At 35.1% G+C, this 22,908-nt stretch overlaps 1 protein-coding gene across 3 annotated transcripts in view; it reads right to left on the bottom strand.

The window, feature by feature from the left end:
* ROCK1 (Rho associated coiled-coil containing protein kinase 1) overlaps positions 1-22,908 on the bottom strand; it is an 86,103-nt gene that overhangs the window by 12,217 nt on the left and 50,978 nt on the right. For 2 of the 3 annotated variants that reach the window (XM_071737270.1, XM_071737269.1), the window contains exons 14-28: positions 22,248-22,383; positions 21,769-21,860; positions 21,398-21,644; positions 20,393-20,499; positions 19,188-19,338; positions 18,116-18,276; positions 17,064-17,248; positions 16,345-16,414; positions 14,870-14,964; positions 12,867-13,032; positions 10,734-10,827; positions 9,215-9,303; positions 8,793-8,981; positions 8,104-8,269; positions 1,212-1,282 (exon numbers count right to left, since the gene is read on the bottom strand). In XM_071737270.1, coding sequence (XP_071593371.1) covers positions 1,212-1,282; positions 8,104-8,269; positions 8,793-8,981; positions 9,215-9,303; positions 10,734-10,827; positions 12,867-13,032; positions 14,870-14,964; positions 16,345-16,414; positions 17,064-17,248; positions 18,116-18,276; positions 19,188-19,338; positions 20,393-20,499; positions 21,398-21,644; positions 21,769-21,860; positions 22,248-22,383 — 2,019 coding nt within the window. Of the gene's footprint in view, positions 1-1,211; positions 1,283-1,800; positions 1,850-8,103; positions 8,270-8,792; positions 8,982-9,214; positions 9,304-10,733; positions 10,828-12,866; positions 13,033-14,869; positions 14,965-16,344; positions 16,415-17,063; positions 17,249-18,115; positions 18,277-19,187; positions 19,339-20,392; positions 20,500-21,397; positions 21,645-21,768; positions 21,861-22,247; positions 22,384-22,908 lie in introns of all 3 variants that reach the window. The other variant, XR_011724495.1, reaches the window with a different exon arrangement.

Here is a 22,908-nt window from a genome sequence, read left to right on the forward strand (position 1 = left end):
TTTTGTATAAACCACTGCTCACACTTGTAGCATATGAATGTAAAACAGGAGCATTTGAGAAGGATTTTTCAGCAGGAGTTAGACAGTTATGTTGAAAGCATCATGAAAAAAAATTAGAATGTCTAGGGTTGGAGTTGACCTTAAGGATTATCTAGTTCCAGCCCCCCTGCAAGGGCAGGGACACCTTCCACTAGATCAGGTTGCTCAAAGCTCCCATCCAGCCTGGCTTTGAACACTTCCAAGGAGGGGACAGCCAAAACTTCCTTGGGCAACCTGTGCCAGTGTCTCACCCCCCTCAAATTAAAGAATTTCTTCCTAATGTTTAGCCTAAATCTCCCCTCTTGAAGTTTGAAATAATTTCCCCATTTCTCCTTGTGCTCTCACTACACACCCGTGTAAAAAAAGAAAGAGAAAAAAAAAAAAAAAAGACCAATAGTGGTCTTTAAATGTAAGTAAAGGAATATGAAAAGAAACTATTTTACTATTTTATACAACTTACTTGCAAAATTTACAAAATTCTAGTGACAATATTCACCTTTGCAACCTGTTATACTAAAGGATGTTCAAAGACATAAATGGCAAACCCAGCAAATATAATCAGAAACTGGTTCTAGGCTTCTAGGCATCTCAATTTGAACAGATGAAGTTTCAAAGAACCAGACCACAACCTCTGCAAAGACAAAACAACGCTGCTTTGTTTAGAGTGGGAATACAAGGACAGAGGTCCAGTTTCTGAAAGTAAACCAGTTCTTTTCAAGACAGTGACCATTATAAAAGTAAGGGAGACAGAAATGACCTCGGAAATCCTGTGTGGCATGTTACAGTGTGATGCACTCTTCCATGATCTTAAGTATATTTGAGGTATTTCATACTCTGCCGTCACGTTGGACAAAGAGCTTATTTTTCAGTAACAAGATTACAAAGAAGCTTACTCAAAGGAGAAATAGGATTTCTAATGGTTGGAAGATGCCCATTGTAAACTATTTCCTCACCCACCTGTAATAAATTTGAACAATGTTATTATGATAGATTTCATACTGAACTTGAATTTTCTCATTTTTTTTTCTCTTCAATAAACTAGTGTATACACATTAAATTACTCTATTTATTTTCTAAAATTCTTAAGTGTGAGCTGTAAAACCAATTCACCACATGTCTAACAAACTTTCCAAGGGATCTGAGCAATAAAAAAAAATAAAATCCATTTGTACCTGTTTCTTCCAGCCATGCCGTTTTATATTTCCTTTGTTTGGTACTGAAAGCCAGCCTTCAAGTCTTGATTCTGGTTTTTAAAAAAAACCAAAACATATTAAATAATGTTATGTATTTATAATAAAACAGAAAAGCACAAAAGCAAAAGGAAGATGTACAACATAAGATGTACTACATGCAGTAATAGGCAATTACCTACTCAGCAAAGCAGAATAAGAAGCACAGCTAAATAAATGAAGATATAAGCATTTACTTCATGCTTCATCACAAACTAACACTTGATGATACAGTTACTGCAAAATAAAGTGAAGCTGTTTTCCTTTATGCCAACATCTAACACTGTATGCAAATACTTTGCAAAGAGGCAGGCAGGAAAGACTTTGCTTTGAAAATGTGTTATAGCTTAAAAGGAGGATGATTAAGAGATTTTCAGTATAAACATAATATAACATTCAGAGGGGCTATACAAAAAAACTCAGCGGGAAGATGCAGCAGGTAAAACAAACCAGATCCACATTTTCCAAGGGAAACAAATAACAGGAGAGCGCACAAGAGCAAGCAAAGCTAAGTAGGTGTCCCATTACTCACAGAAGATAAGCATAGGAGATAAATAAATAAGGAATGCAGGAAGAATCAACTAGATATAAAGAATAAGAGACAAGGGTTTTATTCAAAAATTCAGTGGACAGTTTTCCAAAGAGTAGTGTCACAACATATTTTCCTACCACAAAACTACTGGAATAATTTTAAAATGATACAAAAAAGCCTCACAAGAAAATTAGCACTCTGCTAATCTAATCACAGATTTTACAAAAACCCTCCAGCTAACCAAGACCAGCTTTTGGTAGATAAATTAAAATTATGGAGCCAAGTAAGAGCAGTGAGAATCTATCAGGATTCCATTAATCTGAAATGACACTGCAAAAAGTCTCAGTTTTGTAAACTTAAGAATGAAGTAATCAATATTTCACTCCAGAAGTTTATTTTACAATTGAGAAAAAACTTGTTAATTTAAAAAATTATTGTAAAAATGTGACTTGTAAAAAAAGTGCCAGCCTACAGAAGTATAGCAAATAGCTAGTGCATGCATTCTTCCCAATAAACTTAACTGGCAGCACTGAAAAATTAAGAAAAACTTTAAGGTGTAATTTGCTGAAACATTACCCACAACTATATATCTGAGAAGGATCTGCTGGTCCCTTTTATCCTTCAGATATAATTCTTTGTGATATGCAGCCTAGCAAACTCTGAAAATACATAAAAAATATAAGACACTGTCCCCCTAGACTCTTCCCCAGTTCTTGGTGTTCAGTACCTTTGAAAAAGGAAAACTATTTCCTTCATGTCTGCAGGTATTACAGATGAAGCTTACCCTATTTTGAAAACTTTGATTAAATTTCTTCCAGAACATACTGAAAGACAAGGGAATGTTTCTTATAGGCACAGCGCAAGCTGGAGTTTTTCTAAGGTTCACTTCTATTTCAGCACATTCTGGAAACACTTTCAGAGGAAGCATGAAGTGGATGAGCCATTACAAATGAATTGGTTGAAATTCTTTTCTGTCTAAAGCATCTATTTTAGTGAGGAAATTCTATTTGCATGAGAGATTATTTCTAAGATGGGAATAACATCTTGCAGTTGAAAATAAGTTTCTGAATGTATTCCTTTTCAACAAACCTAAAATTCATCTGGAACTAAATGTACTCTTGAAAGGGCAGATGAGCCCTTTCATTCCAATCTTGCCACAAAGGTTTGTCTCAAGTAATATTTATAGTGCCTTTTAATTTCCCTTGACAAGAGTTAGCTAGCACAACTGCAAATGCTCATCTGGCCATTTCACAAATATTTGATACAGAAGAATAATATTTATGAGTGGTCTGATTAAGTAATTAAGAAAATATTTGCTATCTAGACCATAAAGAACAATCTTCTACTCCTTTCATTACAAATCAGCTCAAAATATTGCCTGACAACTTCCTGTATTTTGGAAAGAATCCCAGATATGATACTTCATTTTTCCAATCCAGAAAATCCAAGATAGGCCTAAAAAATACCTCATGGCTATCTGTACCTAAATAGCATATGAAGAATGAATTCCATGAAGGCTTCAGTTCTTACCATTATCTCTAAATATATATTAAAATGTGGATCTGCATTCTAAATATCTTCATGGTTAATATTCATATAGCCAGGATTCACTGTGATTCAGTATGATAAATTTGAGTTCTAACAGTAAGCCCTCAATAAAGTCACATATGACAACCATGACTGTACAGATTTATGAGACTTTTTGTTATTTTGAAGAGAAGTAATACTGGGGCCCTTCACGAGCTCTAGAGCATCTCTTTCCAAAGTTCAAGATCTCCTACTCTTCCACAGTAGCCAAAAACCTGGAGATACTACCTTGCTAATTCCTTCCACCCTTTGCACTTGATTCTTTCCTTCCTCAGACTGTCCCCAAATTATAATTTCATTCAGATCTCAACAAAGATTGCCAGCTGCTTTGACTTTTATTCAGGTGACAGCTACTTGCAGGTATTTCAGAAAGTTCTATCTGTGTCAGATTTAAAAAAACCTGTTTGGCTTAAATGGTCCATGTTTATTGTTCCATCCTATCTTTATGTAAGACATGGTTTGTAACATGTACTGTAAGATATTATGTGCTGCAGTTAAACCTGTAGGACAGCTCAATTTCTTAAATTATCCTACCAGTCATATTAAAAGAATTCACAACAAGTGCCCTATAACAATTAGGAAAAAAACTCTTCACATTCCTGATTATGTTTTATCTTGACAAAGAAGAATTAAGTTTGCAATCTTGTAAGTAGTAAGACCCCCTAAGTCCAGCCTGGAGAAGGAAGCACTCCAAAGGCATCACCAAAAGCAAATATTTTAGTTGCTTCAACAAGGACTCTATAAAGATGGGAGACATCAAGTGAGGCATAAGCTGCTCTCTGAATCAATCAGCAGAGAGGGATCAAAAAAATTACTAGAATTGAACACAAGAAAAATCCTCCTCCAAGTCATGTTCTCTCCAATATGGTGAAGCAAAAGCCTGAGGAAAGCCTGGATTGTTAAACCAGTCAATCCCTGCCTTGGAGTTCCTGGAAGTTACCAGAACTCAGTATTTTGAGCTGTATTTAGCTCAACAACAGCCAGAAACCCCCTCCCAGTAAGATGCAGCTGTAAGGTGTGTTACCATGTGTCTACCCTCAAACATAGTAAAAATTTCCTTACATTTTTCTAAGTATAAGGAATTCATTTCAGTATTTCCTTGAGTTTATTCAAAGAGTGCAAAGCCTTCTGACCCCAAAATTTTACAAGATGTTCTTCCTGATGAATTCTACTCTTGAAGCCTCTCTGGTGGCTGGTAACTTAAGCTCAGGATTAGACAAGACACTACTCTATAGCTTGAACTTCTCTGTCATGCAGAAAGACAGTGGAAAAGGCCTCTGAATCAGGGGCGTCTATGGAATTCCATGAACATTACTGTCATGCTGTTTCATACCATTTTTTTTCTAAATTAAGCCACAGATTGTTCATCATCAGAACTGAGACTATGGTATTATTTTATGTATGTTTTACATTATTTTTTGTTTTAATTTTTTTCCCAGTGATTTTTTTACTGTGACAGGAAAATGAATAAATCATACTATAAATACTTATTTAATAATTTTACCATTTTTTTTGCCTTAAGAACAGATGCATGTTTGCAGAAAACCCTGTTGGCTATTCATCAGATCCACCTCTTAAGCAAGATATTATTCAAGGTGCTCTGCAGGAATGTTTGTTGGGGCTATAAAAGTGATGGGAACCTAGGTCATAGGTGAAGACAAAGAAATTCACAAAGCTAAATAGTAGCAAATGAACTGCTGTGGTCTGCCACCTTCTGTTTTGAAGACTAATTACTTGGTTTCCTGAAGAACTATATGCTTGATAATTTCCTCTCTCTGTGGCATGGCATATTTCCACTTGGAAGACTCCCTTTTTATCCTCCTTACAATGTTAGTGCACTCTTTCTCTGCCCTCTACTTGGCTCTTCATGAAATCTGACTATACCAATGTCACTTGATCTCTTTTAATTAACTAAATTGCTTCTTATTAAAATCCTGATCAACTAAGAGCCTCACTGAAAAAGAAAAAAAAACAACTAAGTAGCATGTATGGACATGTTCTAAGTGTAGAGAAGTCCTAGTAATATGTATTAGAGATCTTACCTGTATAGCACAGTAACACCAGCAGCACAACTGCAGTAAAAATTGGAGGCATGTGTAGAGAAAAGGGCAAGAAAGTACACAAGAAAAATGAAAGGCTAGTAAAAAAGTAATTAAAGGGGTCATGGAAATAGATGAGGAAGACCACAAGAACTTCTAGTAATTGTGATGTTCTAATTAGCAATGGGAAAGTCACAGCTAACTTGGAAAGATCTTGTGCATACCAAAATTTCTGTCCCAGAATTGAAGTGGCAGGTCATACAGCCAGAAGCCTGACTACACGTATCTCCACAGGTAAAACTGAAAATCACAAACCTTCATGAGGGAAATAGAATTTACTCCTACAGTCTTTCCAGGATCTAAGAGACAACAGGGTCAAACTGGTATACTATTGCACTTAAGGAGGAAGGTACTTGTGCCCAGGTTGAGACATCAAACGTTTTCAGTGCAACACACAATAGCCATTTTGTTGAGAATAATGGGGTCCCCCAGAGCTTGCCCAACACTGTTTAGTATATTAGTAAGTGTCTGAATTATAAGATTCATTGCACCCTGATGAATTTTGCTGATGATGCTAAACTGAATGGGTAAGAAGACAGTTCAGAAGGAAGAGCCACCCCACAGGAAGACCTGGATAGGCTGGAAGAGTGGGCTAACAGGAATTTTATGAAGATCAACAAGAACAGGCATAACATCTTGCACCTGGGAAAATATAATCCAGGAATGCAGCACTGTGGTTGAAAAGCAGGTCTGTGGAAAGGGACCTGGCAGTCCTGGTGGAACATAAGCTCAATACAAGTGAACAGTGTGCTGCTGTGGCAAAGAAAGCCAACAGGATGCTGGGTTGCATCAACAAGGGAATCATCAGAAGATACAAAGAAGTCATTCTCTCACTCAGGTCAGCACTTGTCAGGCCACACCTGGAATACTGTGCTCAGTTTTGGTCCTCACTATACAAAAAAATATGTGGACAGGGTATGCAGTGTCTGATGAAGGGCCATGAAGATGCTGAAAGGACTGGGAAGCCTGACATACATGGAAAGGCTGAGACAACTGGGATTGTTCAGCCTTGAGAAAAGAAGGGAACCTCACCACCATATTCCACTTTTTAAAAGGAGTCACGTGAAAAAAGATGACAAGTAATGGGTGCAAGTTACTCCTGGGGAGATACCAAGGAGTATACTGGACACGAGAAGAAAACTTTTCACAACGAGAACAATCTGCTATTGGAATAATTTCCCCAGGGAAATGGTGGATTTCTCAACTTTGGACATGTTTAAGATTCAGCTGGACAGCATGCTGGGCCATCTTGTCTTGATGGTGCTTTTGCCAGGAAAGGTTGGACCACATGACCCTTAAGGTCTCTATTACTCTGTGATTCTATTATTCTATAAAAAGATAAGAAAAATGAGCAAGCTCAAAACTATGATTTAATGTAGAATAAATCTTGTCTGTTTTCTTATAGAAGAATTTAAGCTCCCAAACTGCAAGTGTTCAGAAACTGTAAATAAAAAATTTCATTCTTGGACTGAATGGAAGTTGTGAAGAAAAAGCTGTTACTATCTGAATGAAAATCTTTACTATAAAAGTCACTGAAATATTAACCAAAAATTAAAATCTAAAAATATGTTAGGGGAAGACAGGACACAAAAGACAGAAAGGAATAGCTACATACAGCATATACTAAGTCTCATAACCTACATGAAATTTTGATCATCTTAAGACCCCTGGGAAAAATCTAGAATGTGGCAATCTGAGCAGCACAAAATGCATTCACAGGAAGAGAGACCCTGAAGTGATTCTATTTACTTTTATCTGATTACTCATTCACTGAGGTCTTAAAATATACAAGTGGTATTATATTTTTGTATGTTTGAATATATTTTTCTACAAGAAAAATCACACTGTAGATCTGTAAGCATTTATTAAGAAATTCACAATGAATTATAAAAATTACTTAACTATTAAAAAAAAAGCCTAGCCCCAAATTATGGAAATATTTAAGCTGAGCATATTACCACTGAACACTTTTTCCTGTATCTAATGATGCAGAAGTGGATTGAATGATTACACTTTTCAAATACTGGGGAGGAAGAGAGCGGGATCAGTAGGTCTCAAAATGCAGTGCCTGTAACTGACACTACAAGGGAATGGCTCAGTACAATATATGTTCTTATTTTAATCTGCTAAACTGGAGTGCTATACAACAAGAAATGCATTATGGAAATTCCTGGAATTATTTTTCATATGGGCGAACACTGCCACTTGTCACAAAGATGCTGCATGACTGAGCAAGAACAGACAACATCAAGGCAATTTTGCATCCAAGACAGAAAATACAATCATGATGTTGTGGAAGTGCTGGCCCTGTACTCGATTAAGTGGGCACTGCATGTCGTATTCACTATACTCAAACAGCAGCAGATGTAAAGATATTCCTTGCACAAAAGTGAATGCTCATGCCAAGCCATTCAGTGGAAAGACTGATGTGAAAAGTAAAGTAAGAGTTAAGTATAAACAGATGAGCTACAACATAATTCCAACAACAAAAAAAGGAAGTGGGCATGTGATACAGAAAGAGCTCTGATTTTAAAAGGCAATAGTCTGTTTGAAACAATACCTTCTGAAACTATGTGTACGTACAAAATCAAGTAGTTCAAATATGCTTTTCTCCTACCTGAAAGATTTCCATCTGTTTCATCTGGCTGGAGACTCGCAACACTGGTAGAATCCATTCCTTGCTGCAGGTCCAAAATTTTCCTTCGCAGTTGTTCTATGTCACTCTCTTTACTATCCAGCTGCATCTGGAGCTCATTTCTGTATGTAGATTCTTCTGCTAGTTGCTGTATTTACACACACATGCATAGTTACTGTGGTACCAAAAATATGGCAGCAAAGTATTCTGAAAACAAAACTCATTACTTTTTTTTAATCTCTCTAGGTACTTTTGATAGCACGAGCATAGATTATTATAGTACAAGTGTTCATTCAGATTTGGAAAACAATTAAAAATCAAAGATCCAGCAACACATTCAAGCACAAAACCATCTGATTAATCTGTTAATTACCATTTGTTTTGAGAAGGAAATGACCTACAAATGACATAAAGGGCATAAATAGTATGCTAAACAGCATTCAGTTTTTTAGTCTTCAGAATCTACCAATAGCTTCCATAGTTAAGAATTTAGAAAGGGGAAACTAATGAGAAATAGCACAGTTGCACAGTTGTCAAGTTCTCTGCATCACTAAAATTCTGTAGCCTCAAACATCTGAAAGAGAACTTGTTATATTTTCAAGCAGACTAGGAGGTACACATTTTTCCTCCAGAGAGAATTCCACAATGTGACAAAAAATGTAGTATTTTACCGCTTGCATTTCATTGAGCTCCTTTTGGTATTTCACTACCATCTGATTGAATTTCTCTTTTTCTTGATTAAGCTCTAACTGGAGCTTTCGGTTTTCCTTCTCTTTCTTCCTCAAATCTTGCATGTTAGCTTTCTTTCTGTCTATTTTAAAATCTTTCCGATTCATTATCTCAGCCAGTTTGTTGACAGCCTGTTAAGAAAAAGGAAAACCAGTAAGAAAAATTATACATACAAGTATGTTTAATACAGAACTTTTAAATTTGAAACTTAACCTTTCAACTGTAAATAATAACAATGCATATTATATGTGACAGTTACTATAAACTTATTCTCAAAGGAACAAAGAGTTAGTTTCAAAAATAATAAACAAAATATATCTGATATGGAAATAAATTTTTTATTAAATTGCATTAAAAGTTATACCTGTGTCTTCAGAGTTCTCTCAGTGCTAATGCTCTTCTCATAGTGCATTTTAATGTTATTGATTTCCTCCTCTTTTTTGATTTTGTATTCTGTTAAAACAATATTCAACTTGGAGTTATTTTCAGACAAGGTAAATATTTCTAAGTCTAATCACTTCTAAAATTGCATCTGTTTTTTTTTTTTCCTGTCACTTAATGTGCAAAATACAGTTTGCAACAATAAAAGTTACTAGTTTCATGCTACTGTAATGATAGAAAATTGATACAAGGATGTATCAGAAAGACAGCAAGATAAAATAACAAAGCCAACATATGCTTTTATGCTTCCTGATGATGACTAAGCTTGTTGTACCATTTCCTTCCTGTTTGCACTACCAAAACTGTTTCTGAGGTATCAAAAACAATTGTCAGTACTCACACAGAATAAGACTGATACAACAGATTCTCAAACCAGGAATAAAGAGAACATGGGGAACAGCACTGTCTTTAGAAAAAGGAATAGCTCTGCTACACTCCCCCTCAGACCCCTCTCACACATCGCTTACACAATTCTACCAAGTTTTCTGTCACACCTCCAGTCTGCTCACTTGTTCCCAAAGTTTCTAGAAGTATGCATTTCACTGATGAGAATTTCCTCACCAGAACTAAAGAACAATTTTCAAGTACTTAAAATTAACAAACTCCATAAAAAAATACAGAAAACTGCTTGCTTATCCAGTCCCTGCTATTACAGAAATGCAGAACTAAGGGAAAACATTTTTGTATGCCTTCCTGCCCACAAAGTGTTTGCAGCAGCACTGGCAACACAACTGATAAGGACTTGACTCTCATAGTCAACAGCTATTAAAGCATGCATTGCTGGTTTATAATGCTTGCTTAAATGCAAAATTATGGGAGTAAACTGAATAATAAACTTCCCATGTAGTCAGAATGCACATAAACAGAACATCAATCCACTGATACGCACGAGATCACAACTTAAGATTCTGAATCTAAGTGAGATCTTTAGGAAGTTGAAATACTGATACTGTTTTACTGTAAATTCTGGAGACAGTAACCAAAACTATAATAAACACATTGTGTGCAACATGAAATGAGTAAAATACTTTTCATTAATAACTTTCATGCACACAAGAGCATGACTGGCGGAAGAGGGTTAGGCAGACAATATGTGGATGAGCTACACTGGGCAGGCATTCCTGTCTATGCCCACAGTAACTTGGACCTAACTTGTTTTTAAAAGTGAGGAATGACTGGGAGCAGAAACTCACATTTTCCTACCTGCTACAGCTGGTTTGTTTTCAACAATAAAGGCAGTCCATAGAAAAAGCAGCAATACAGTAAAAAACCTAGCAATTTACATTTTAGATATATTTTCAAGATTGAAACAATGACTTATTTTTCAACAAGCCCAAAGTAATAGGAACATAAACAGCAATGTCCATTTCCATTGTACCACTCACCCTTCACATTCGATTGTGCTTCATAACAGATAAATTAAAACTCCAAACATGACATACCTTCCTCCTGTTTCTTAATTTTTTCACTGATCTCTGAATTTTCCTTTGTTATTAAATCAACGTCTTTGGTTAACGTGTTGTTAGTTTCTTCCAGCTACATGGAAAAAAAAACATTTTAAAATAAAGAAATTGCCATAATTCTAAAAATATTTTAATATTATTATTTCAATTACCCTTAGATCTAAAACAGACATTTACTTGGAACTTCTTCAGATTATTAAAAAAAAAAAAAAAGCTTACCTTTCAAAGGTACTTTTCTACTAAGCTGTAATGATTTACCAGAATGTTCAAATTACACTTGTTCCAAAAAAAATTTTTATTTTAAAATTATATTTGTAGACGTGACAGCACTGTAGCATATAATTAAAAACTCAGCTTAAGTAATTGTCAGTTATTGACTGTGGCAAGTTTCAACTACCCAGGGTACTTTGGAAGAAGTAGTATCTAGAAACCTGATCCAGAGAGAAAAGCAGTTGATAGACAATTCAAGTCCAGTATTCAGGGCTGGAGTAGATTCTTGGGATCTGCTGCCTAATAATTGTCATATGTCATATGTAATGAAAAGCAGCTATAATCAGCATAAAAAGAAAACTAAATTTGGTCTGAGTCAAATCATACAAAGGTAAATACGTATATAGGTTCCAAAAAAAAAAAAAAAAAGGAAATCACAATCATTACACTTCATAACTATAAGAATACACAGTCAAGGTAACTTTGCTAACCACTTAATAAATATGTATTTAAAAACAGACATAACTGCATTCCCTGAAAAAAGGTTTTGTTTGAAGCCTATAGAAATTATTGTATGTCAGGCTGTCTGGCAAAATCAGTAGAATATTTGAAATCAAGAAACATATTGACAAGAAGGTTTCCTTCAATGCCACAGGCAGTCATGTAAATGCTTCTTAAGAAGTGGTGGCATTCAGGAAATCTCAAGCTTATAAGAGAAAACAGATGTAACAAACACCACTTCCACCATCTTTACACAAAGAAGGAAAATCCACAATAGCACTAACATAATGCCTTGAGCAACTGATCTGAGTTCATAGAATCACAGACTGGTTTGGGTTGGAAGGGACATTAAAGATCATATAGTTCCAACTCTTCTTTCTGGGCAGGAACACCAGATCAGGCTGATGCAAAGCCCCATCCACCCTGGCCTTGGAACACTTCCAGGGAGGGGGCATCCACAACTTCCCTCAGGCAACCTGTGCCAATGTCTCATCACCCTGACCCTGAAAAATTTCTTCATGACATCTAATCTAAATTTACCCTCTTGCAGCTTAAAACCATTATCCCTTGTCCTATCACTAAATGTCCCTGTGAAAAGTTCCTCCCAGCTTTCCTGTAGCCCCCTTCAGGTACTGGAAGGCCACTATAAGGTCTCCCTGGAGCCTTCTCTTTTCCAGGCTGAACAACCCCAACTCTCAGCCTGTCTTCACAGGAGAGATGCTCCAGCTCCCTAATCATCTTTGTGGACTTGCTCCAAGAGCTCCACGTCCTTCTTGTGTTGGGGGTGTGTCACACTTAGAGGTTTACTGAAGTCTTACACCCCTAGGATTCTTAACAAGATCTGCTTAGCTGATGCTAAGGGGGGATAAACAGTGATAAAATAGCTATGCAAAATAGGGCTTGCTATTTGAAACTCTTCAGTTAAGACATTTATCAACCTGTTACTAATATTCAAGAGCTATGCTACAAAGGACCTTCAAAATTTTCATTTTTTTTAATAGTTTTTTTTTAAATAGTTTAGTAGTGGGAAGAAATTCAAGACTTCAAAGGTGTTCTTTTGTTTGTTTTTTTTAAAGGCTAGGTAATTTTGCAATAGGAGACTACTACAAAGCTTCACGTATTTACAAGAGTTTAAAAATACATTGGACAATGACAACAAGTAATTACAAGAGGCTTAATAACTGAATTATAGACACTTGCTGGATTTTCAATGACTTTGGATTCAGCAAGTCTGCATTTCTTCAGGAGTTCACATAAAGGGATTTAAGTGTTTATGGTTCCAACAGAGTCCAAAACTCAAATTATGACCATAACAAGACTTTATAAATTAAAGTAAAATTATTAATTCCTGTTTCCAGCTGCAGTACATACGTAGGTATTAATTACAGTGGAAAGATTTACCCTTCTTATGATGCTGTCCTTATCAGTCATTTCTTGCCTATGTCTTGATGCTGCTTTTTTGCTTTCCTGACTCAGTTCAAAATACTGTTCTTCAAGGAGTGCTCGTGCCAACCGTTCCGACTCAGCTTTGGTTTCAGCTAAATCCAACTGGGTTGTGAGCGTTTCTCTGTGAAAAAGACATTAAGACTTTGCTCTCCTATGCAAAACATTTCAAATTTTCAGGAAGATTAACAAACCCAAATTATACCATTCAGGGAATTATAACTATCTTGGTTTCTTGAAAAAAAATCAAGGTTTACATAACCACACTCCATACACTTGTATCTTTTGATAGCCCTCACAAGCTAAATTATTAAATTAAAATTTCAATCATCCATGAAACACCAACCCTTAGGAAATCAGATGTCAAACTCTCCTGTCTTTGGAGAGAAAAAAAATAAAATTAAATTACATGTATAACGTGGTCCATCAAAAGACACTTAATCAGCATTAGCTACTTTTTCACACAAGATTACTGCCTATGAAGATGTGAGCTCCAGACTGTTTGGACAATAAGGAGAACAATATCAAGTTTCTGAAAACATACAGTGGGTCCATGCAACCTTTCACAAAAAGGCTTGCAAAGCCCAAGAGGCAAGGGGCAGTAACTAAGGTGCAGTTATCAGTTGCCTCATTAATGTATACACGATATCCAACTAGTTCAGCATGTGAGCCAAACTTTCTTGTTCTTGCCTGGAGTTAAAGCAGAGCTCCTTTATGTTTATCTGGAAAGGAACCCACACACAACATGCTGGCCAGTCCAGCAGCCACAGGTCAGATGTACCCAGTAACTTGTGACAGAGCCCACAGCATGCTGAGATGGCAGTGACAATACATTGCTGCAGTACAGGCTCATGACAGATGCCTGCCTGCACTACAAAATAAAGAGATTTACGTAATGAAAAACGTATTGCTATGAAGTTCACTGATTTGAAACATTTGTAATAGATAGGGGCCCCTACTGTAAAAAAGTAACTGTCGAAGTATACTCAGAATTTGTCACAATTCCCAAAGCTGTACACAGGTGAAAAATGTTTATGATGAACACAAGATTTTGGAGTGCAATGAGGGAATAGAATAAAAGGAATGTACGAAATAAGTAAGAAATGAGAAAAAGTGTAAGAGAACTAAAGAAATTCTTTCCTTCCTTCCCCTCTCCCCTACTCCCTTTTTTCTTTTTTAAGTTGTATATTATCCCTGAACAACTTTGCATAGACAGGTATTTTCCTCTTATTTCATATTTATTAACATCTTTCTCCCTTTCTTAACCCCCTTAAACGCACTGTACATAATTTTCCTTTCAATTGCTTTGCAATGCTGGTGCTCAAGTAGAACAAGAGCCTTGAAGAGAAGCTCTGCTTCATGGATAAGGCTACAGTTTCTTTCTTCAGAATATATATTAACAAATTGGAAAAACAAGCTTAAAAATATTTCCTTATTTGCTAACTTAAAAACAGTACATCACAATTAATGGCTGTTAGATTAACTGACTTCACCGTAATCAGATGTATACTAAATTTTGAATTGTATTTTCTTTACCTTTTTCTCAAATTATTTTATTAGCTACAGAAATATACCAAGTAATTATCAGGATAATATAATCAATTTTTAGTCAAATTTTCATCAAATTTTTGAAGTTTTAGTCAAACAAGATGATTACCATAAACTGTAATGTTTTTTCAAAATTTTGCATCTTCCTAAATTCTCAGAAGTCACAATTCTTCTTCCATACAATACAAATTGAGTCAAATCCACTTGTGTAACAATAACAATAATTAGCTCTGTGTGTCAGTACAGGTAGCATCCTATGTATATGCCACTATACAAGGTGTTAACAGAACACTTTTGAGAAATCTATTTTTCAGAAGGAATTAAACATTTTCATCCTTGATTCAAAATCTTTAGCAGTGAGACTATATTGTATGGAAAAACTTATGTCTATTTGAAAATGCAAATGTACATACTTTTCATTTTGCAATTCCTGCATTTTTCTTTGAGTTTCTTTATTCTTTTCATCAATTTCTTCTTTCAGCTCTTTAACCTGAGTTTTATAAAGTGTCTGTAAAAGAAAGCATAAAAAAAAAAAGAATCATTATTCAAATTCCATGGTGAGATTCTTCATTGTTTTCACACCATTTGGTTTGAATCTGTCAAACCCAAACACGTGCCAGTGCTGTCTTCAGAGGAATTTCCTCTTTCCTGCCTGAGATTCTCCTTTCCACTTTCCCTTGTGTAGGTAATTTAATGAGATTGGGTCAGTTTTCCTGTTTTCTAGTTTGTACAACATAGTTGTACAAACACACCTGCTGACAAAAAAGAAGCCAGGCACTGACAAAAAAAAATGAGTAGGTCTCCTGGAGACATCATGACAAAACTGCATCCTCCTGTAGCATCACTGTGGCAAAATGTTACAAACAAAATACTCTTCTATGTATCAACCTGTTGTATTCATTCTGTTTGCATCCATGTATCTTATCTCTTAGACTCCACATTTTTTAGGCACAGACTTTGTCTTAATAACTGATTCAACAGAACTCTGACTCACATGGATGACTTGGTTTTAATTACTATATTGTTATTATCATCACCACTAATTCTGAAAGGTAAATTTGATCTTCTGTAGTACTTTTGTTAAATATTCAGATTGAATTATGAATGTCTTCTTTAAAAAACACGTCAGTGAAAAAAAGAGAAACAAACTGAGAACAAAACACAATACTCTGGGTCTTATTAGGAGTATACTATGGAGAAATGCTCAGAAGTCGAAACACAATCGAATTACAATCACATGCAGTTTAGTAAACAAAAAAACTTTTACTGCATTTAATGAATTTTTAGGTATTTTTCAAAATAAAATTAAACTGTCCATATTCACAAATGTGTTTGAACTCCAGCCATTATAAAGCATCTCATGCTATTGTTTCTATTCACAGAAATGAAACCAATCAAACTAAATTTGTGAAATATAAAATTTGGCTATCTGGAATACAGAATACAGCTCTTCAGGGACTCAGGTGCTGACAAGGTATCTTTTTAGAAGGATGATGAATATGTCCTTAATGCTGCTGTATCTATGGCTCTTAAATATACTTACGGTATATCAAAAGCATAGAATTTATTCCAGTAAGTACACTTACTCTCTACTAAGTTTGAAATTACGTCAGAAAATCTCTTTTCCAACCTCAAGACAGGAACTAATGTAATAAATTATTCAGCTAAGATTTACTCATAACACGTTAGAGTTGACAAACAATTAGAAAAGATAGACTATCTAATGTTCTCTAATTTTTTGTGCCATGTATTTCAAGCAGGATTTTGAGAATTGCTGATTTATGCCGGGTTGTTATACAAATTCAAAAAAATTTCAGTATGTCAATCCATTCACTGTTCAATGATTTCATGTCAAAATGTAGCACTCAAAATTCTTCACAAGTCTTACCGAAAAATACTGCTCAGCTTCAAGCTGATCCTGAAGCTCACGCATTTGACCTTCATTTCCTCTGTACTGTCTTTGAAGGAATAAAAAAAGGAGAACATATAAATACTCAGCTACTAACAAACAACAAAGACTATTTCTAACCAGAACAGCATCCTATGAAGATTCCAAATCTGGTACACACACAATTTCACTAAGCCCAACCATTTGCTGTATCCTAAAATTCGAATTTAATTACATTCTTTATTCAACCCTGATGATAGTTTCAGAATGTGATTTAGAAAACAAGTAGTCTAAATGGAGAAATGTTAAGTCAGCACAAGGTACACATGATGGAAGTCTAATTAGTGGAAAATGTCTCCAATCAGCTTGAGAAATGTTAAGAATTAGGTAAAGAGGAAAAAAGCTATTGACTCCCTTAAAACTAAGTCCCATATGATGCAATAAACAGTATCACAGTCCATCCATAAAGAAGTCACTCAAGTAAAATGTGTCTTGACATTGAATCATGAGCCAAGAATTATTCTGCATCATAGCTCATAACAAAAATATTCCTACATTGAAGGGTACAAACAGAAATCATAACATGCAGCTAAAAATATTCTTTTAGTTTAGGAAAAAGTGCCTATCTACCAGCAAACTTTTTTCACTAACAGGAACAGGCAAAACACTACATTTATAATTAAGCAACATTTTCCATTTCACTTCAGATTTTTACTTACTTGGCAAGTTGAGCCAACTCAAATTCCAGTAATCTCTTTGCTTCCAGCAACGTATTGATTTCCTGTTTCAGCTGCTTCTCAGAACCTTTCAAGTTATCTGCTTCAAAAGCTTGTGCCTTTAATTCGTTCTGTGCCATTATTCGTTTATTTGCCTCTTGTTCTAGCTGAAGTGTTAGATTCTTTACCTAAATGAGAAATATTTCACTTTAGGAGCAATTGCTGAATAACCAATTGCATGTAGTTTAAAGTGTTCCATATATGGATTATTTTATGTCAAATGCCATTGCCCAGATGCTGCACACTGTGCAATGTGTAAAAATATTCCTCTATCTTCAAACACTTCAGTGGAATAATCTGACAGAAAGCTGCTGCCCTTACAGAACGTACTGATATGACATTGCATGATGATAAAGTTTACCCATACTGAGAGTTTATTTCAAAGTCCCAAATGTGTTTTACCCTATCTTAAAGGCAAGCATGGAAAAAACCTAAATTTTCTGCTGAAAGGTCCTGCAAGAAGTTGGATTTGAGATCTCAAGAAGTTTCCATTCCAGAAAAAAATGCTGCTTATCAGCTATATGAAAACTAATTCACACAGGTCATGCCCCCCAATAAAGATGTTATAACCTTTATTCCTAGCATCCTGTAAAAAAAATGATGGATAAACCTATTATTCTTAGTACCTAGTTTTCCCACTCATATATTTATTTAATTTCTTTGAACAGATGCTTTTCTGAAGAATGCAAACTCAGAACTGCAAGCTGATCAGATTACACAGTCAAATCTACAGGCAAATTTTTTCTTTAAAAAGAGAAGAGGAAATGCAAAAAACTGCATTGTATTAAATGAAGTGTTCAAATAGGTAGGGCATCCAAAAGCAAAGAAAAAAGTGGAAATTGCCAAACACCATTTAGGCCAATTGGTTTCAATTCTGCTGAGAGGTGTATTGTATAAGAAACTCAGAGTAAGTGAATTTAATTTTGTATTTCTCAATGCAACTATAATATTTCTTGTTCACAGAGAAAATTGTTAGTGATGAACGTTATACATACTTCATCTTCCAGTCTTTCCTTTTGCTGAAGAAGGTGTTCTAGTTTCTGCTGAGATTGCTTTAGGTCAAAGTCCAGCATGGAACACTGTTTTTCAGCTTGAACTATTCGATTTTCAGCCTTTTCTCTGGCTGCCCTTTCTTCCTTTACTTTTTTTTCCATTTCTAGACAAGATCAGGGAAAGAAAAGCAACAAAAAGGCATATGTAATGTAGCATCTGCAAGAATGCTTTTGTAAACACAGTCTTAAATATCCTAATATTTTTCAGGCTCTCTTGTTCAGCTATTACAGATCTTCTGCTGTTACATAGACTGATTATTAAGTAAAAACTTCCTGGCACGATTACAAGAAACACTGGACGAGAAATATAATTCCAATTTGTATTCAAAGCATTGGAGTATAATCATGACAACCACAACATAAATAGCTAATATGAATAGTTAAATTTAAAAATGTAGATTTTTGAAGTAATTAATATGAAATAAAGACAAAGTTTATTTTCCATGAATGGACAGTAGAGGGAAAGGAGAGAAATGCTACCATATATGTTGACTTTCTGAAAAGTTACAAACTACACATGCAGATACCGATAACCTTCAGCAAGAAAACATATTTCATTACAAAACGTCTGATCCATGGATACATTTCTGTAGTAGAAACTTCATTACTTCACACAAGCCTAATACAACATCAATATTTTAATGCAGTGACAAAGGAATGAATGACTTGACTTATGTCTTGCTAATACATTCTTTCAATCCCACTTATCATTTAGTCAGAATTTCAAAATTCAATATTTTTAGACGCTGAGGAAGGCTTTGAACTGCAAACACACTAAGATACTCAAAACATTAAGAAGCAATACAATTTTTATGGTACAAGTACCATGTTAGAGAAAATAATTTTAAAGGTGTATTTTTCATTAAGCGTGTTTTAAAATTTTGGTATGCATTTTCTTAGTACAAGGGATTAAACACATGTAACAGTACTACAGTATAAGACAACGTGTTTGAGTATGTCATAATCAAAATACCTTTTATTATGCATTTCCCTGTAACTTGCAAGAAACACTTACCACACATTGCAACTGATCTTGCCTCCTCTATTGACTGATGTTTGTCAGTTAACCGAGCTTTAGTCACTTTGTGTTCATTTACTTCCTGTTCTAACCGGTCTTGTAATGACTTGAGTTTGTAGTTCAAATCTATCTCTAGATTATTCTTTTCCTAAAGAGAAAGGAAAAAAGTTACTGGGTTTCTATAATATTTCTACAATAGCTGAGTGAATCACACCTCCTTTCTTCCCTTTTTAGTGTTTATTTTCTATCATGAAGAAATTATCAATGCTATTTTCTAGGCTTAATAAAGAATGGTAACATAAAAGCTGAACTCCATGCTCTGGAGAAATAAAGATAATGGAAACTTCTCACCTAAGTTGGAAACAATCCACTGACAACACTATAGCACAGAGGAATCTGAATTACTGTTATCTGGATGCAATTCTGTTATTTCACTATTGGGACTGCCAGCCTTTAACTGTAACCCTTGAAAAAAGCCCGGGAGATAAGCTTTGAGAGATACAGTCTTGCCTTTGGATTGCTGCTTCCTCTGAGACCAAATGAGGACACCAACTTCTTGCACTTTCCCTCATATACAGTAGTCATATCTCTTTAGTTTACTTGGATAGACTACACAGCCCAGCAAATCTTTACCTGACTTCAAAGCATAAAAGTACATTATAATTTTCTCCACATCTGGAGAAAGAGTGTAGGATTTCCTTTTACTCTTTTTGTTTCTCCATCTTGGGCCAGGCATCAGAGATGTTAGGGGAATATGCTGTTACCATTCTTTAGGAAGGAAGGGAAAAAATAGAAATTATTCAGTTCCAAAGTTCATCAAAAAGGTCTAACCACGATGCAGCCCAATTAAAACCCAGTGAAAACAAACTTAAATCTCAGGTTTTTAAAAAGTTCAAGAAGGCAGTGATAGTTTAGTCAAGGAGAACAAAAATTACTCGCTATTGACAGAAGAGCTGGATCCTTCAATCAGTGATAGTGAAAGACAAAACACAATTTTTACACCCAAAACTACACTTGAAAACTACCTGAGGACTTGTGACAATTACTATCCTGATGAGACTATAAATTAGCACTATTTAGCCATTTTAATACGAGACTGATGAAGAGCAAGATCACAGGACTTCGCAATATCAATAAATACTATTTGAAAACACAGTCAAAAGCTCACCAAGAACAGTAGCCACAACAGTATTTTACCATACCTTTTCTGAATGATTAAGCATATCTTGTGCTAGTTTCCTTTCTGCTTCCACTCTTTCGAGATTGTTTTTAATGTTTTTTACTTCTTCTTGCAAAGTTGTAATCCGAACTGCCGTAAGAAATGAAATATCATTCAATATTAATTATTTGACTTACTTAATAGGTTGAAAAGCCTTATTGATTTCTGGGCCCCTGAAATCTATACAACTTAAAACTCTGATGACAAGCAAAGGCTCTACATTGTAAAGCAAACTCATCTTTTCAACCACTGCTTCTGCATGCCATCAGTAACAATTCACAAAAAACTATCACATGCCAAACTTGGAAACATCCCTCAATATCTAATATGCAAAATTTCTTCCATTAATACAAGTTCTGGCGTGGTATGCAGCAAGCACCTTTTCTGATGTTGTCTCCAGTAACACACAGTTATCACAGGAGGCATTAGCATAAGCAGGGTCATGAACCAGTGTGTCTGAATAGTTTCTATTATGAAGAATCGGGATTAGAAATGCTGAAAAGGTCCAAGCATCCTGAAAAAAGGGGTCCCACATCTGAACCCCTTCCTATGTTCTTCATCTAGCTTACAAAGCAGCATGCTTTGTAAAGAAAACAAATGCAATTTAACAACAAAATAGCTCTCTCCACAAATGAAAGAAGAGCAAGCACAGGGTACAACAACTTCACTACTGCACCAAGGTAGTAAGACAATGTTATGTCTTCTCTAGCACAGTACCAGCTTATCAAATTTTTGAACCACTGGACTCAGATTTCTAGTCCAGGCAACCCCACAGACTCAGAATCAGTGTTTTCCTAACACTTTGATTTTGAAATTCTCCCTCCCAAGAACGATTTACACATGACCAAGAAGTAAGTTCCAATCTTCAAAAACTGTTCTATTAAGCCACACTCAGTTTGCAGCTTGGTTTACCTCCCTTTATGTAACTGTACTTCGATAAATAAAATATCACAATGTTTTTGGTGAAGTATGAATACAGAAGAATTACCCTGTAGTTCTCCAATCATTTCTGATCCATGACTTCTGTCCCTTCGTTCCGACTCCAAAGCTGCTTGCAGTTGATAATAATCTTTCTCCACCTGCAGTTTTGTGCTTTCTAGAACTCTGCATCTTTCCTGAAGTTCTCTATTCAGTGACTCTACCTGACTTAAGGACTTGCTCATTTCTGTGTTACCCTTTCTCAGTCTTGCTGCTGTATCCGATTCCGTCCGCAGCAAATCATTTGCTTCTTCTAGCTGTTAAAATAAACCAGACAAGATTCTCAAATATAAAAATTATACCAGTTCTGTTACATTTGCATTCTTAATCCTGCTTCTCGTATGAAAGAAGGAATGAAGGCAACGAACAGAAGCAACGTACTTGTTTTTGTAACTGTGTTATCTTCTCATGGGTTATTTGTGAATGCTGGCTGATTTTTTTCAAGTCTTCCATCTGATCTTTTAGTGTGGACACTAAAGAGAAATTACACCATTAATACATCAGATTAAAAAAAATCTTTTGGTGTTTTTTGTGGTTTTTTTTTTTTTGTTCACACATACACACTCCAAGTCTTGGCATACAAAGGGTTTTTTGTTGACTTTTTGCTTCTTATATACATTTGTACATCAAAATCTGTGCTTGCAGAACAACAATGCACAATATAGAGAATAGAATTTGGAAAGACAACATATTGTATTCTTGTTAAATCAAAAAAAACCCCTCAAAATTCATGTTCATTAATTTATTACTTAAATGTACTTCAAAACTGCATAACACTTAAGATGCTACGGTAGCAAATTATTTTCCAAAACACATCATACACCTCTCATCAGCACCAATGTTCAGACAACTCAACATACCTTCATTTTCCACATTACGTCTTTTTTCATTCTCTTGTTCAATTTTTCTTTGGTAGTCATTTATCTTATGTTGCAAAACCATCTTTTCCTTCTCAATCTGAGACACAGTTGATTCCAAGTTCTTTCTTTGATTTCCCTAAAATTAAAATCACCGGTGATTCCAGGTTAAATTCTGTGAAATGATCCCTCAACCAGCAGCTCTGCAACTAATAATGCAACTAATAATTTCCTTTCAATGAGTTTCTGACTTCCTTAAACAAGTTTTCTTTCAAAAAGATGGCTTTTTTTAACTTTATTTAACAAATTTACAAAATTACTAGAAAAGGTACTTTAACATATGTAAATACTAAAATTACTGTTAAGAGACAATATAAGGACTCAACAGAAAATCATCTAAGTATTAATTTTTAGAGATTTTGGTACACTACGGAGAAATTGCAATGAACAAAACTAAGCAAAACACTTAGCAGAGGAAACTGAATTGAAACATGACTCGCAGAAATAAAGTTTTTTGAAAATGTGCACAAATAAAATATACCTCCCAACACTATATACTGACATGTGATTGTTTGGTCTCAAATGCAGACATAAAAGAAATAACCTAAATCATGGAAGTACTATCCACATTCTTCACCCAACTAATGTGGCTTCAATGAGGAAA

This window comes from Heliangelus exortis, chromosome 2 (assembly GCF_036169615.1).
Source record: "Heliangelus exortis chromosome 2, bHelExo1.hap1, whole genome shotgun sequence".
Lineage (NCBI taxonomy): Eukaryota > Metazoa > Chordata > Aves > Apodiformes > Trochilidae > Heliangelus > Heliangelus exortis.